The 14,364-nt window shown below is 33.3% G+C and overlaps 4 protein-coding genes across 5 annotated transcripts; 1 reads left to right on the top strand and 3 right to left on the bottom strand.

The window, feature by feature from the left end:
- Nucleotides 721-2,672, top strand: LOC104738943 (auxin-responsive protein IAA17). The gene is made up of 5 exons (XM_010459161.2): nucleotides 721-1,072; nucleotides 1,293-1,504; nucleotides 1,973-2,111; nucleotides 2,227-2,288; nucleotides 2,387-2,672. The coding sequence occupies exons 1-5, from the start codon at nucleotides 834-836 to the stop codon at nucleotides 2,422-2,424; spliced, it is 690 nt and encodes a 229-aa protein (XP_010457463.1). The 5' UTR covers nucleotides 721-833; the 3' UTR covers nucleotides 2,425-2,672.
- Nucleotides 6,510-7,386, bottom strand: LOC104738944 (PRA1 family protein D-like). Its single transcript, XM_010459162.2, has one exon. It carries the CDS (start codon nucleotides 7,236-7,238, stop codon nucleotides 6,690-6,692), a length of 549 nt encoding a protein of 182 aa, XP_010457464.1. The 5' UTR covers nucleotides 7,239-7,386; the 3' UTR covers nucleotides 6,510-6,689.
- On the bottom strand, nucleotides 7,705-9,186 carry LOC104738945 (40S ribosomal protein S15-1). The gene is made up of 4 exons (XM_010459163.2): nucleotides 9,087-9,186; nucleotides 8,848-8,996; nucleotides 8,689-8,746; nucleotides 7,705-8,153 (listed from the first exon to the last, which is right to left on the bottom strand). Exons 1-4 carry the CDS (start codon nucleotides 9,087-9,089, stop codon nucleotides 7,905-7,907), a joined length of 459 nt encoding a protein of 152 aa, XP_010457465.1. The 5' UTR covers nucleotides 9,090-9,186; the 3' UTR covers nucleotides 7,705-7,904.
- LOC104738946 lies at nucleotides 9,665-13,092 on the bottom strand. Of its 2 annotated transcripts, none has more exons than XM_010459166.2 (9): nucleotides 12,902-13,092; nucleotides 12,564-12,785; nucleotides 11,807-12,030; nucleotides 11,542-11,606; nucleotides 11,147-11,365; nucleotides 10,912-11,041; nucleotides 10,397-10,725; nucleotides 10,143-10,287; nucleotides 9,665-10,043 (listed from the first exon to the last, which is right to left on the bottom strand). In XM_010459166.2, exons 1-9 carry the CDS (start codon nucleotides 12,915-12,917, stop codon nucleotides 9,798-9,800), a joined length of 1,596 nt encoding a protein of 531 aa, XP_010457468.1. In that variant the 5' UTR covers nucleotides 12,918-13,092; the 3' UTR covers nucleotides 9,665-9,797. The 2 variants fall into 2 exon arrangements, with proteins under 2 accessions (XP_010457468.1, XP_010457467.1); XM_010459165.2 differs by having other exon boundaries at nucleotides 12,564-12,794.

The following is a 14,364-nucleotide window of genomic DNA, read 5'->3' on the forward strand; positions in this document are numbered from 1 at the left end:
ATATACAAGAGGGCTGCGCTTTTATTGTGGGATGAATAATTGAATCATGTGGATGTGATATGCATAATTGGAAGGTTCCGGCGAAGAATCTTACGGAAAAAGAAATTAAAATGAAAAATATACATAGTTAATAATTATATCTAGAAGTCAAAAAGGCATAATATAATTATACTAATAATAATGTACATATCTACTGATACACTCTCATATGATATGTCTGCGACCTCGCCACCCAAAAGAATCTCTCTATTTGTAAACTACATTACATTTGGAACTATACGAAAATAAGTATGTGATATTAAAATGGGTAGTTTTCCACATATAATAAACAACAAATTAAGTGTATATATATACAGGTTTTGAGTCCATATGATATATAATGTATATAGTACATACACATATTGAGACACCATTATATGCAGTTTAATATCTTAAAAAAAAAATCTTAGAAAATTATTACAAAATTATTTATAACTCCAAAACAAAATTAAGACGGTTATGTATGTAGCTACAATATAAATCTTAAGAAAGATCCAATAACAGTAAGTTGAATAATATTGATACAAAAATAAAACAGTAAATTGAATAAAGTGAGCAGTGATTAGTCTCTAAACTCGAGCAGGATGACTTCATCAAAGGGCTTAGATTCCTCCACGTGTCAAAAACTATTTAACCAAAGATCTCTTAAATACGACATACACATGCAGCTAACTCCTAGACAGAGATATAATACAGACTCATCTCTCACTTTGTATTATTTTATAAAACCATTTAAATTTCCATCTTCCTCATCACCTTCCAAAGAAGAAGAAGAAGAAGAAGAGAGGCTAATAATGATAGGCAGTGTCGAGCTGAATCTGAGGGAGACTGAGTTGTGTCTAGGTCTTCCCGGCGGAGACACGGTGGCTCCCGTAACTGGAAACAAGAGAGGGTTCTCAGAGACGGTTGATCTGAAGCTGAATCTGAACAATGAGCCTGAAAATAAAGAAGGATCTACGACTCATGGCGTCGTGACTTTTGATTCTAAGGACAAGAGTTCTTGTCCCAAAGATCCAGCCAAGCCTCCTGCCAAGTACTTTGACTAATTTGTCCTTTTTGATTTATTTTGCAATCTTCCTTTAATTTTTTTTGTTTCTTTCTTATTTTTAGATGATAACATCTTTATACGAGAGTTAAGCTTGATGAGCAATTTACCAAAAGTCTCATGCAAAAAAATCTATGTGAAAATCACGTCAAATTGATCTGGCGGTAGCTGACTATAGTTTATATAAATAAAATCTTGATGAATATAGGGCACAAGTTGTGGGATGGCCACCGGTGAGATCATACCGGAAGAACGTGATGGTTTCGTGCCAAAAATCAAGCAGTGGCCCAGAGGCGGCAGCGTTCGTGAAGGTGTCTATGGACGGAGCACCGTACTTGAGGAAAGTCGACTTGAGGATGTATAAAAGTTACGACGAGCTCTCTAATGCTTTGTCCAACATGTTCAGCTCTTTTACCATGGGTACGTTTTATATGTACATTTCTTTTACCATGCATCTTTAACTATATTAGCTAGTTGTTACTATATATAAAGAAAATATAAATATGATTAGTTATTTCTAATTTTTTATGATGATAAGTCACATATAAAGTACCGGTATCAAGTAATATGTTAGTCCCGTTTGAGGATGAATCGAAAAGATCAAAATTTCTTTTAGTTAGTTAGTGAAAGTCTTCGTATTTGCTTGATCATTTACAAATGAGATTACAGAGTATATAAAGACTCGTAAGTTACAAAATAAGAGTGATGTCCCTAACATATCGCAGAGGATCTCTAACTCTAATTCAAACTAGAATTGACCGAGTTTTGAGGACCGAATATTTCATAGTCGTTTCGTTCAGTTAGCTGAACTAAAATGTATATTTTACATCTTGCACCCAATCTTTTTTCTTATCGAGGAAATTAAATAAGCTAAGATAATTTGTTTAGGAAAATATGGAGGAGAAGAAGGGATGATAGACTTTATGAATGAGAGGAAATTGATGGACTTAGTGAATAGTTGGGACTATGTTCCCTCTTATGAAGACAAAGACGGTGATTGGATGCTCGTCGGCGACGTTCCTTGGCCGTAAGTCTTCTTCAATTCTAGTTACGATTTAATTAAAGCTTAATTAACTTATTCGTTTCATTTATTTTGTTCCCAATAATTAGTAACCATGTGGTTTAATTTATTTGTTTATTAGAATGTTCGTTGATACATGCAAACGTTTACGTCTCATGAAGGGATCTGACGCAATTGGTCTCGGTATGTATTTTCGACCGATGCATTTTATATTCACACAATATACTACTGTAAATAATTTATTTACTCCTTTATTGCTTACTAATTGTAAAATATTTCAGCTCCGAGGGCAATGGAGAAGTGCAAGAGCAGAGCTTGAAGTCAAAAAGAATTTGTGGTAATGATTATATATTTGAGTTATCACATTTATTGGTGTTAATTGTTTTTTGTTTTTGCTTTTTTGTTACGATAAAATGCATTGTTCAATTTTCTTTTGATTGTCTGTGTTTTGATCTGGATTTGGTATGTAGATATAGTTTGTATGCTATTATGTGTAATGAACTTAAGTTAAATATTCGAGACATTTGTAATGGAAAATGTGTAATAATTTGAACATCTTTTGTGTGTGTTGTAAAAATGTGTATATTGATCATATTAGTAAAATATGATTTTCATTCCACCAAGGAAACTTTATCGTCACATTACTTTTCTTTAATTACAATCTGTTCAGTTATTTTCTGAATGCAAAACGATATACATTTGGTTTCTACATGTCTTGAAACTAAGTTAAGATCATAGAGATCGAGTATGTGACCATAAAATAAACTTTCCCCGAGCATTGGTTCGAAGTCGGTATAATTAGAATGACAATATACATACGTTATTATCAAATCGAATATAATTAAAAAAAAAATGCATGGAAAGGATTCACTTTGATTGTATATTGAATTTTTCGTAAGTAAAGTGATAAATGGCTTTGGTTGGAGGAATGAAAATAGAGAAAGAGGACCCATAGGGAAGAGAGGGAGCAATGCCATGTGCATCTTCATGGGTCTCTTCATTTCATTACCTTTGTTTTTCATTCATTTCCCATTATATTAATCAGGAATGTTAACTTTTATACCAACTAAATTTATTTAAGATGTGTATCATATAATTATACACAAACAGCCTCTCTATAATGAATATCTTAATGGAGCTAGCATATGTCTCTCTTAGCACATATTAATTAATTTGATGTCCAACGTTAAAAAGTATAAAGAATGATATATATATATATATATATATATATGAAATAAAAGAAAATTGAGAATGTGAATACTAATAGATGGGGAAGCACATGGAGAAGATGTTGAATCCCAAACGAACAAATCAAAGTTTTTATGAATGTATCGCTTCAACGTACATGCATATGCATATATATATAAAATTTATACTAATAAAAAATATGAGTTATAACTTTCTAAGGTCGCCTACATAGGATTTTAAACAACTAATAGAAATTTGACATATCATTTATTTACATTTTATACAATTTCCACAATTTTCTATATTAACAATTATTTTAAACAACCTATCATGATTTATTATGTCATTCATTAACATTTTTTAAATTTACAGAATTTTCTAAAAAAGGAAAATTTTAAATTTATGGGAATCAAAGAACTAAGCACAATATCCCACATCGGCTAGAAATTTTTTAGACAATGGTTCAGAACCAGTATAAATAAGATTAATATGCTTCCAACAACGAATAAACAGAAAAGTTTGATTTATCAGGCGTCCAAGTTTAAAAGTTTTATTTGGTTTGATCTGGTTTTTTATTTAATCAAATTAAAACTTTAAACAGTTTCAAAAAAATATTATAATATTTAAAAACTTTTTAAAAGCTAATACCTTTTAAAAGTTTAAATATTATAAATATTGAAACTTTTAAAAGTTATTAGCTTTTAAAAAGTTTTTAAATATTATAAGTTATAAAATTTAAAAGTTTAAAATATTATAAATATTGAAAATATTTAAAAGGTTCAAATTTTATATTTCGAAACCTTTTAAAAGTTTAAAATATTATAAATATTGATGCAAAACATAAATTATCTTATTTATCTACATTTGTGCTTTTTATTTCTTATGAGTTGTAAAACATATTTTTGTGTATGATTTTAGAGATGAGTTGATATTAATTTTTTATTTTTGGGTTTAAGGAAAAAAGATTGACATCGCAAGACCTTAATTTGATATTTGAGTCAAATTTTGAGGTTTAAAGAAGAAAGATGGACGACAAACACACATGTTTTATTAGCTATACATAGGCATGACCATGGTTACGGTTGTCACAGTTAAGGTTTATTAACCATTGGTTATGATTAGAAATTTTTGTAACCTTAACCAGAATTGTTTAACATACAGTTACAGTTCAAGCGGTTACTGTTATATACGGTTACGGTTATTTGATAATATGATACGGTTTATATTATTTGATGATATAATATAATTGATATTATTTATTTATAATTAATATGTTTTTATAGTGTACTCATATTTCTATATATCATATAATTCATATTAAATAAATAATTATTAGTATATATTATTATGTTTTTAAAATATTAGAAACCAAGTAAGGATTTTGGTTTGAGAAATTTCTAAACGCGTGGATTTAAAACCAAATAAGTATATGGATAAAATTGTCAATAATTGGGTGCATGTGTTGACTATGCTGGTAATCATGAATTTCACAAATTTTATGAGAAAAGAAATGATTTTGTTCTTGGAGTTTGATGGGTTAACAAGTTGTGTGGTAGTCTAAAAAAAGGTTTTTCAGTGGAAGAATGTGAAGAAGTTGACGAGGAAGAAGAAGAAAAAGAGTATAACGAAGAACCAAACGGTAAAAGTTAATGTGACAATTAACACAAAATTTGACAATCAATTGACAATCAAAATGACAAGAAAGAATATGAAAAATAAAAAAACATTGAATAAAAAACACGAAAACATAGGTGGTAGCGATCAATTAAATATGAAAACGAGTTAAATTCATGATTATAAAATTGTTTCGTTTTTCTGGTGGTCAAAGAAAATGGTTTAGGATATGTGAGATTATGAGTTTGATTTGCCTCGCCTGTACGTCAAGTTAAATTTATGATTTTTTTTTCGTTTGATTTGATTTTATAACACAACTGATTTTTATATTTAAAAAAATTGTGTATCTGAAATTTAATTTTTTTCCTTAATACTAATTTTTTTTATAAGATAATATTTTATTATCGTAATCAATCATATATAATTTTTATCAAAATATATTAATAACGGGTGGGCTCAAATGTCTACAAGTGTATGTGTAAACACAAACATTGTACAATTAGTTACGTTGAAATGTTTTGAATTTCAGAATATTAATAATTATATTCAAATATTTATTGGATCAGGCAGAAGCATGTTCGATGGTTGATGGGGTCAATAATTAATTTGACAAGTTGATGCTCTAGAGGGTTCTTCACCAAACTAAAATTATCGCATAATACATTATTTAAGAATTGGATATAGAAAAGTCATTAAAAGTTATAGGGAAATTAGAAATGGAGTAATAGTTCTCTATAGAAAATAAGCTTATGGAATTAATTAAAAGTTTTTCTAAACAACAAATTTTAATTACAAAAGGTAGCAAAATTCTCTATAACATTTAGAAACTACGAAAGTTGCAGAAAATAATACCACTCACGAAAAATAAAAATATTAGAAGATGAGGAAAATAATAATCTACACTTTTTAACAGTTTTTGTTTTTTAACATACAGTTTCTCACACTTATCATTAATTAATTTTTGCTTAACACCAGTAATTAATATTTTTAATTAAAAAACATAGATCATAGCTATTGATTTATGATCAGAATGGTCACCAGAAAATTACAAGTCACTATTTTAATAGCCAAAATTTCATTTATAATTATTAAGCTGATTCGAAAAATAATAATTCTAGAATCATTTTATTAATTAAAACAATCTTACTTTTTAATATATTGGGCCTGAACAGCATAATATATGTCACGGACATAACCTTTTTTTTTTTTTTTCCAAAGGACATAACCTTTAGGAGGTTGGGCCTAAGGTATTATAATCCAATTCCGATTCCTCGCCGGCCGTGGTGAAATCCATCGTTGGGCCGATTAATTTCTTTCTCCAACTCTCTCGGTAGAGATGAGAAGATCCGATTGCTTTCGGTTCTTTCTTGCGGCATTTGTTCTTGGGAAGATATGATAGAAACTTGGTTATGACTTATGAGTCTGATTTTGTTACGCTGGTTAACGTATTCTGTCCTGGGAACAGAGTTTCATTAATTGTATTTGCAAAAACAGACCGCTGAACAAAATTAAGCGTTGGACCTGTTTAATCGAATGCAAACCAGAAGAAACTTTTCTCCGAGATGTCTCAAAGAGGCCTAATGATCTAAGAAAGGGTTCTTCTGGCTGAAGGAAATTTCATTGCTATTGCTGTAGAATACCAACGAACCGGATAGGATCGCTCCTATTTCTAAACCGGTTTCAACATGGGTTAGTTTTGTCATGAACAATAATGAACACAGAGGAAACAATGACAATTTACAAACATCAAAAAACCCTAAAATCCCCAAATTCGTAATCAAATCAGATCCCACTGTAATCACCACGAGCGCCGTCGTTACCACCGCCGGCGGTAGAGAGCATCGGTCCGTAAGGTGATTCCAGATCGTCACTCATAAGATCATCCGTTCCTCTTAGCGAAGCGTGTAGTATCAAAACCAGAAGACCGAATCCAACGGTTGTGAGAGCTCTGAGCCATACTCCTGTTGTGACTAACGACCCGATCGAAAGACCAATGAGAAGTACCGCCACGACGCCGTCGTCAATGGTGAATCCGAAGATCGAGAGAGGCTCCTCGCGAGCGAAATAGAGGAAGAACCAAGCTAAACCGACGGCGACGAATGCGAGGATCGCGATGGGACGTGTGATTAGAGTTAGAGCTACAAGGATAGAGAGAATGATACTGTAGTTGATGCGGAAGTGAGTAAGGTTTTGAGTCAGCCGAGTTGTGGCATCGGCGATGGAGGAAGGGAAGCTCAAGGCGGATAGATCGAGGAAATCACCCCATGGACGAGCCGCACCGGTGATCGATTCTGCTGTTTCCTTGATTCCTGAGATCACTTGATTTGCCATTGTTAGATTAGATTTGATTTCGAAAACCCTAGAAATTCTCAGCAACGGAGAAGAGGAGACCTTTTTGTTAAGAGATGGTAACTCAAGTCAAAAGTGGTGGTTAAGTAGACAGAGAGAGAGACCTTCATTGGGAAAGGGCACTCCCAATTAAAGAAAGCCCATTTAAGGGTTGTGTTAGCGAACCAGTAAGCCGGATAAGGGCAAGCCCAATTTAAGAAAGCCCATTTAAGACCACAACGTTGTATTAGTGAACCAGTAAACCATGTAATTCTCTCTTCGCACATTCAGTTGGAGATCATTCACCTTAGTTTTCAGTTTTTCGTGTATAATGCAACAACTTAAATATATTACCTTATTAATAGAAACAAGATACTAGCAACTAGCAAGAAAATTGTAAACATGAAATTATACCAATTGACCAAAATCAATAGTAAAAATCAAAACTATATTCTACAGACAACAAACATAACAAAACTCCAAAATGATATTTTTGATTTCAATTCTTGGTCACATAAAATGAAAACGCAAAAGGCTAGAGTTGTTGATGAAATATCTAATAGTCTCATTATAAAGCATCAAAGACAACAAGGATCCACATACTTAGCAAAAGCAAAAGTAAAGACCATGTAACGAGCAACAAACACATTCCACAGTATAGTAAGCTCTTCACTTAAGAGGAATGAATCTGGAAGAGTGGGTAGCACCAACACCAGGCCTACCGTGCTTGACTGGCTTGTATGAGATAGAGAACTCAGCCAGGTAGTGACCAATCATCTCAGGCTTGATCTCGACTTGGTTGAATGTCTTACCATTGTAGACACCAATGATGCTTCCAATCATCTCAGGGACAATAATCATGTTCCTCAGGTGGGTTCTCACTGGTTCTGGCTTCTCACCTTGTGGTGCCTCCCTTTTCTATTAATCAACCAGCAAAAAAAAACGAGTTTGTATCAGACACTTGACCAATGTTTTAGCTGATAGTGTCAAGGTATATACAGAATGCAGCACTCATAAGAGTTAACTCCAGAGACAGGATAGACAAACTTCAGTAACTGATGGAGTAGCTATTCATACTCAACACTCATTATAAGAAAGAAAACATACAATAGACATGCTAGTCAGAATCTAATCCAACAAGAACTAAGTTAGCATTGAACTCAATAATCTGAACTCTATAAACTGAAAGGTATCAATGTACAAAACAAGACATCAAATCAAAAAAAATAGCATCAACAGTCCACATTTCACTCAATAAACATGAACTTAAAAAAAACTTAAGACAGCACAAACAGACTAGCAATAAATTTGGTTAACAAAACTAGATTCAACTAGCTACCAGTTACACTGACTCAGCCATGTGAACAGAATCGAAACACTGAAAGCAAACGTTGCACCATTCGACAAGCCTACTTGACAACAGTATAAGAAAGGGAAAAATGAAAAAGATTACCGCTTTCCTGAGCTTCTTAATCAGAGCCATTGGCTTCCTCGTCAAACCTCTGGAGAACCTATGAAAATGAAACACAATTTGCAAACAGAAAATGTCAGAACAACTCTGAAAACGGAGACTAGTAGTCTAGGGTTTTAAAAGGAAGGCATTTTTCTTTACCTTCTGCGAATACGAGCAGGGAAGAGCTTGACAAGGTCATCAGTAGACATATCAAGAAGAGCATCGAGATCTACTCCTCTGAAGGCAAACTTCTTAAACGTCCTCTTCTTTGGCACTCCAGCAGCAGCAACCTCTGGTTCAACATCCGCCTACAGATTTTTTTCACCATTGAGAGATAGTTTCAGCAATCGAGAAATGTAAAACAGAGAAGACTGAGAGACTGAGATGGAAGAACTCACCATGATTAGATCTCTGCAAATGGATAAAAACCCCCAAAAACGGCTAAGCTTGGAAACTGTTGGCTGCTGTGAGGTCTTTGCAAGAGAGAAATAGAAGAAAATTGTTCGACTAAAACTATTTATAGTGGACACTTGAGAAACCCTAGTCTTTAAGACTTCTTATTTTGTTTTTAGGGTCTTTATTATAATGTTTTTCAATATCAACCCGAAACGTTTTAAAATTATTTATTTAGTCCTGTGTAATACAAACGAACCATTAGAAATCAAGGACTTTAATCGGAACATTGGATAATATATGATATGATGTCTAAGAAGTTTTCCTTAATTGAGTAACATATTGTTACATCAGAGTGATGATGAGTAAAAAAAGAAGATATTTAACTTGTGACAAAATTAGTTATTTATAGATAATACATGATTTGGGCTTTATAACAATTGAAACTTATAAATCTACTGTTTTTCAATGTTTTTGGAGACTAGTACATTCGTGAGGCTTTACACAAATACAATATTTTTTGTGAGACATCTATGTGTTTTGGTTTGACTATAGCAACCGTAAAAATAACTCACAACAAAAAAAAACTCAAATTCCCATTTTTATATTTTTATTAACTTATTTTAGAGGCTAGTACAAAAAAAGAAAGGAAACACAACAAAACAAATGACAAATACCAAAAGATAAGAATTTCGAGGGTCTAGTTCACAATATCATCAATTTTTCAGTTGGGCCTTTTCGATGTTCCTGATTGCATCGCTAAGTTCCTTCTGGACCTTGGGCCTTGACGGGAGTAAAACGACGTCATTCCAAACTGAACCGGGCTTGCATATTTGGCTCCGGTCCGGGTATAGCTCGTAAATGGATTCTGCCTCCGGGTTAAGACTACTGACCCGTTTTAGACACTCGATATCCTCTGGGTCTACCAGAAGCTTACTACTTCCGTCTTTCCACGCTATAAGCTGCACCATCCAGCAACCAATTACAAAAAAACCACGTCAGCATGTTATATGTACAAACGACATCGTTACATATTGGTTAATTGACTTTGACTTATTTACCCTTGGAGGACCACCAACAGCATTAGTGCAATAAAGCCTAGCGTTATCAACAAGCTCACAATACTTTGGGAATGCGTTTGCGAAACTCTTATGTGAATTCAATTGCGATTTCACTCTCACTGCTCTCTTCACCATTAGAGCTCTCCTGTAACATTTTTAAAAACACAAAATTTTGGTTACAATTACCATGATAATTGCATCAGCTAACGGCTAGTTAATATCCTCGGAAATGTGAAATTTGATCAAATCTTTACCGTATGCCTCTTGCTACAGCGAGATAAGCGTCGCAAACCACACCGACCAGCTCAATTCTGTAAGGTTTCAAGATTTGTTGTTTCCCATTTTGTTTGGCCTCTTCTTCTTGACCGATTTGTTTCCAATATTCTTCCGTTATTGTCCCGTCTTCAGACACCTTGTAGCCTGCGCCCATTCGATATCGGTGTTTGTGGACGTTTCTTGCCATTTCGATCATTTGTTCCACGAATGGCTCCCACGATAATGTTCCATCCATTATCACATCACGTCCTTCGTTCAATGCCGTTACTAGTACGGACGATGCAGCATCGGTCGATGATTGATGAACCTAAAATATATAAGGAAATAACAAAAAAAATGTAGCAAGTTAAAGAAGAAGATAATGCATGCATTCTTATATCTTATGACTTATATATACCTTTGTTATTTACAGGTTTGGTTGATTTTGCATTTAGAATGTTACTTTAAGTGAAACCACACAATTGAGGACGTCTAGAACTAAGAAACAACGTACCAATTCAGCGGTTTGAAGCATATCATCATGGTGACCTCTAGAGCTAAGAGCTCTATAAATAACATCCGTCTCCTTAAACGCATCCGCTTCTATGACCACCGCGTCCGCCTCTGCCTCCGACCAAAACGACCTACAAATACACATATATACATATTAAAGAAAATGCAAGAAAATTGCAGACCTGATTAATTTAAAGTTCTACAAAAAAAAAGAAGAAGAAAAAGGTGTGTTTTACTCTTGGAGGATATCTTTGAGGACGGTGCTCTTCCCGGCACCCATTCCACCACCCATAAGGAGAAGGACGGGACTTCGTTTGCTGTGAGCCACCGGAGACATTACCTCCGTACAGTGAGGCTCGTTGCTTCCGCTTCCGATGGCTTTCATCTCTTCTACTAATGTCGAAATTACCCTTGTCACCTTCAAGTCTTTTGTCACCCTCTCGAACCTCTGTTTCCTACGTTATTAACAAAGCCATCACTCGAAATTACAAAGTTATGTTGAAGTGGTCAACTTTAGTGTTCTACAATGACTATTATTTAGGATTATATTTATTTTATCATCCCGTCCCGTTACAAGTTTTGCTTTTGTTCAATGTGTTCAATGCGTTCAATGCATGGAACAATCAGTCACCTCGTCGCTGCCATCACAAAATCCTTGAGTTTTGGTACTTTCTGGTCGGATTCATCGCTTAACACCTGTCATTTTTTTATGGTAAATAAAAGTCAAAAGAGAATTATATGATAATATTTCATATTCATACCCATTACTGGAGGTTGGTTATAATAAATAACCTAACCCACCTAGCAAACTACATTATAAAGTTACACTCATATAAGCAATTGCGCGAATTATGTTGTATTTCGTTAAAATAAAAATAAAATAAAAAATGAGGTACCTGAGAGATGAGGTTGGAAGATTGGTTCCAGTTAAAAGCAAAATAAGTGAGAATGCATCGGTCAAATTCTTCAAGGAAATGAACATAGAGAGAGTCAGCCTCAGCTTCATTCACCAGATACTCAAACACATTCTCATCATACCCCTTTGTTTTCAACAAATATGCATTTGCTAACTTGCATAGTTGCGGGTATTCATTTGGATCCTCAAATCCTAGCTGTCTTGCTGCATTTTTACACATACGTTTATGTACTAATCAAATACATGATCACATGATTGATTATACAAAAGAGAAAATAATGGTTAAAAGAAAAATTTACAAAAGTCTCTAACAATATTGGTTTTTTTTTTGTTTGGGTGAAAGGTCGTTCTAGCATTAATGGAGAGAGGTGGTCCATGTATTGTAGTCCATTTTAAAATCTTTTATCACCAAAGTCCAAATACAAATGCTTCCATACAAGATATTACAAGTTATTTTTGCATACAAGTCCTCATAAATTCGTTATTTGCATATACTTTCCATGATCACAAATGAAAATGATCATTTGGGGGAAGGAAGAGCCCAAGAAATACTTATCTGTTTTTCTATTATTATTATTATAATATAGTTGATCTTGATTCTTTTTCTATCTTCTTACTTGAAAACAATTGCAATTATTTTTTCTTTTTTAAAAAAAAAAATATATATATATATATATATATCAGCAGAAGTGTTAATCTTGAAATGTATCGATCGAGGATGTAAGTATACGACTAACCAACATAGTGGGAGAACCTCTCGAGGTTTGGTCGTCGACCTGAATCTTTCCTCTCGATTAAAGGGGCGATTTTATCGTCTTTAATCCCCATGGGATCACCTTGATAGAGTTTCCGGCGGCGAAGGAGTGATTCTCCGGCAAACGCAGCAGCTACTACGGCGGCAAGACCACCAAGAGAAGCGAGGAAGAGATGAGTTGATTTACAACCACCACCAGAGACATCTGTTGTTCCTTGTATAGCAAACAAATCAAGAGACTCAATAATAGATAGAGAATTATAAAAAGAACAATATTATTATATATGCTAAACGGATAGAAAGAGACAGGAAGAGCATTACCAGAAGGATTCACCATTTCTTTGGGTTTGAAAAAGTCTACAAAATTGTTATTTTTTGGGGCAGAAGAAAGATTGAGACTGCGAGGGGTAGCACTAACTCAACACAACATTGAATTCTCCTTTTGATTTTTCTCTTCTCTTCTCGTCTTAATTTTGTCTTGACTTTTTTCTCTTGAAACTCATTTCTTAAGAATGCATCTAGTGGGGGATATATATATATATATATATATATATATATATATATATATATATATTATACTATTATATATGTGAAGTTGACATCATGAATGATTTTTTTTTTTTTTTGCGAACAAACTTGACATCATGAATGATATAGTTATTTAATGAACGATTAACTTACAGCATATGGGGTGGTTTTGACGAGTAAAATTGCCAAAAATATAGTTTATATCAATATTAATCATATTAGTTACAATATTTGCTACTAAGTATAGCCATATTTTTGAATGAATGATATTTTTAAAATTCGTGTAACGTTATAAAGATGCAAAAACAAAAATGTGTTTAAATAAAAATATAGCAATAGACACATGAAAAGTAACATATACCAACATATCTCAACTGCTAATACTGTAATATACTTTTCGACAAAATCTGATCCCACCACCACCTGCGTCATTTTGGTCATCATCATTCTGATTTCTGACCTTTTAGTAACTTTTCCATTTTAGACAAAAAACCAAACTCGTGTATCTCGTGTTTTACGTCGCCCGTCACAATGATTATTATTTATTTGGGAGTAGCATATCTTGAATATTCACACACCTAGCGTGTAATAAATACAAAACTCACCGATAAATTTGATAAATCGTTAATGGAAGATTAGAAAATGGCTAAAGAATGCTAGTCTAATAGTAATTACTAATTTTATTTAATAAAATTAAGAAGTGACATTCAATTAATTTTATTAGTCAAAGAGTTAAAAAGAGCAGAACGCTGCTAAGACGTACGACAAGACGTGGTTCTTCACTGCACATCACTCATGGAAACAAATATCCGTTCGATTCGATTTAAATAACCGATAAAAGAGATCATCAACCCATCGTGATGTAAAATTCCAAGTATTATCAAAATATATTATTATTATAAGAAGAAGAAACAAAACACATAGTTCATCACTTGGTTTTATTTGCATATAGAAGAATCCTAGCTAGGGGGAGGGGGTAAATCTCACACAAGGAGTGGAAACCTCATGATTCTCTCCGACTAAAACAAACCGAACAATTTATTTAAGAAGATAAGATAATGCAAATGAATTTGTTCTTTGAATATAGAAAAAATAGTATAGCTAGTAAGTAATGTAGTTTGGTAAAAAAAAATATTCAAAGGTTGGAACGAGGAGCAAAGTACTTGGTATGGCGACCTTGAGCAATGATCTTACCAGTCTTCTTCTTCCTCAGCTCAACACTAACAACTGCAACAGCTTTACCAACACGCAATGCT

Source organism: Camelina sativa, chromosome 14 (genome assembly GCF_000633955.1).
Source record: "Camelina sativa cultivar DH55 chromosome 14, Cs, whole genome shotgun sequence".
NCBI lineage: Eukaryota > Viridiplantae > Streptophyta > Magnoliopsida > Brassicales > Brassicaceae > Camelina > Camelina sativa.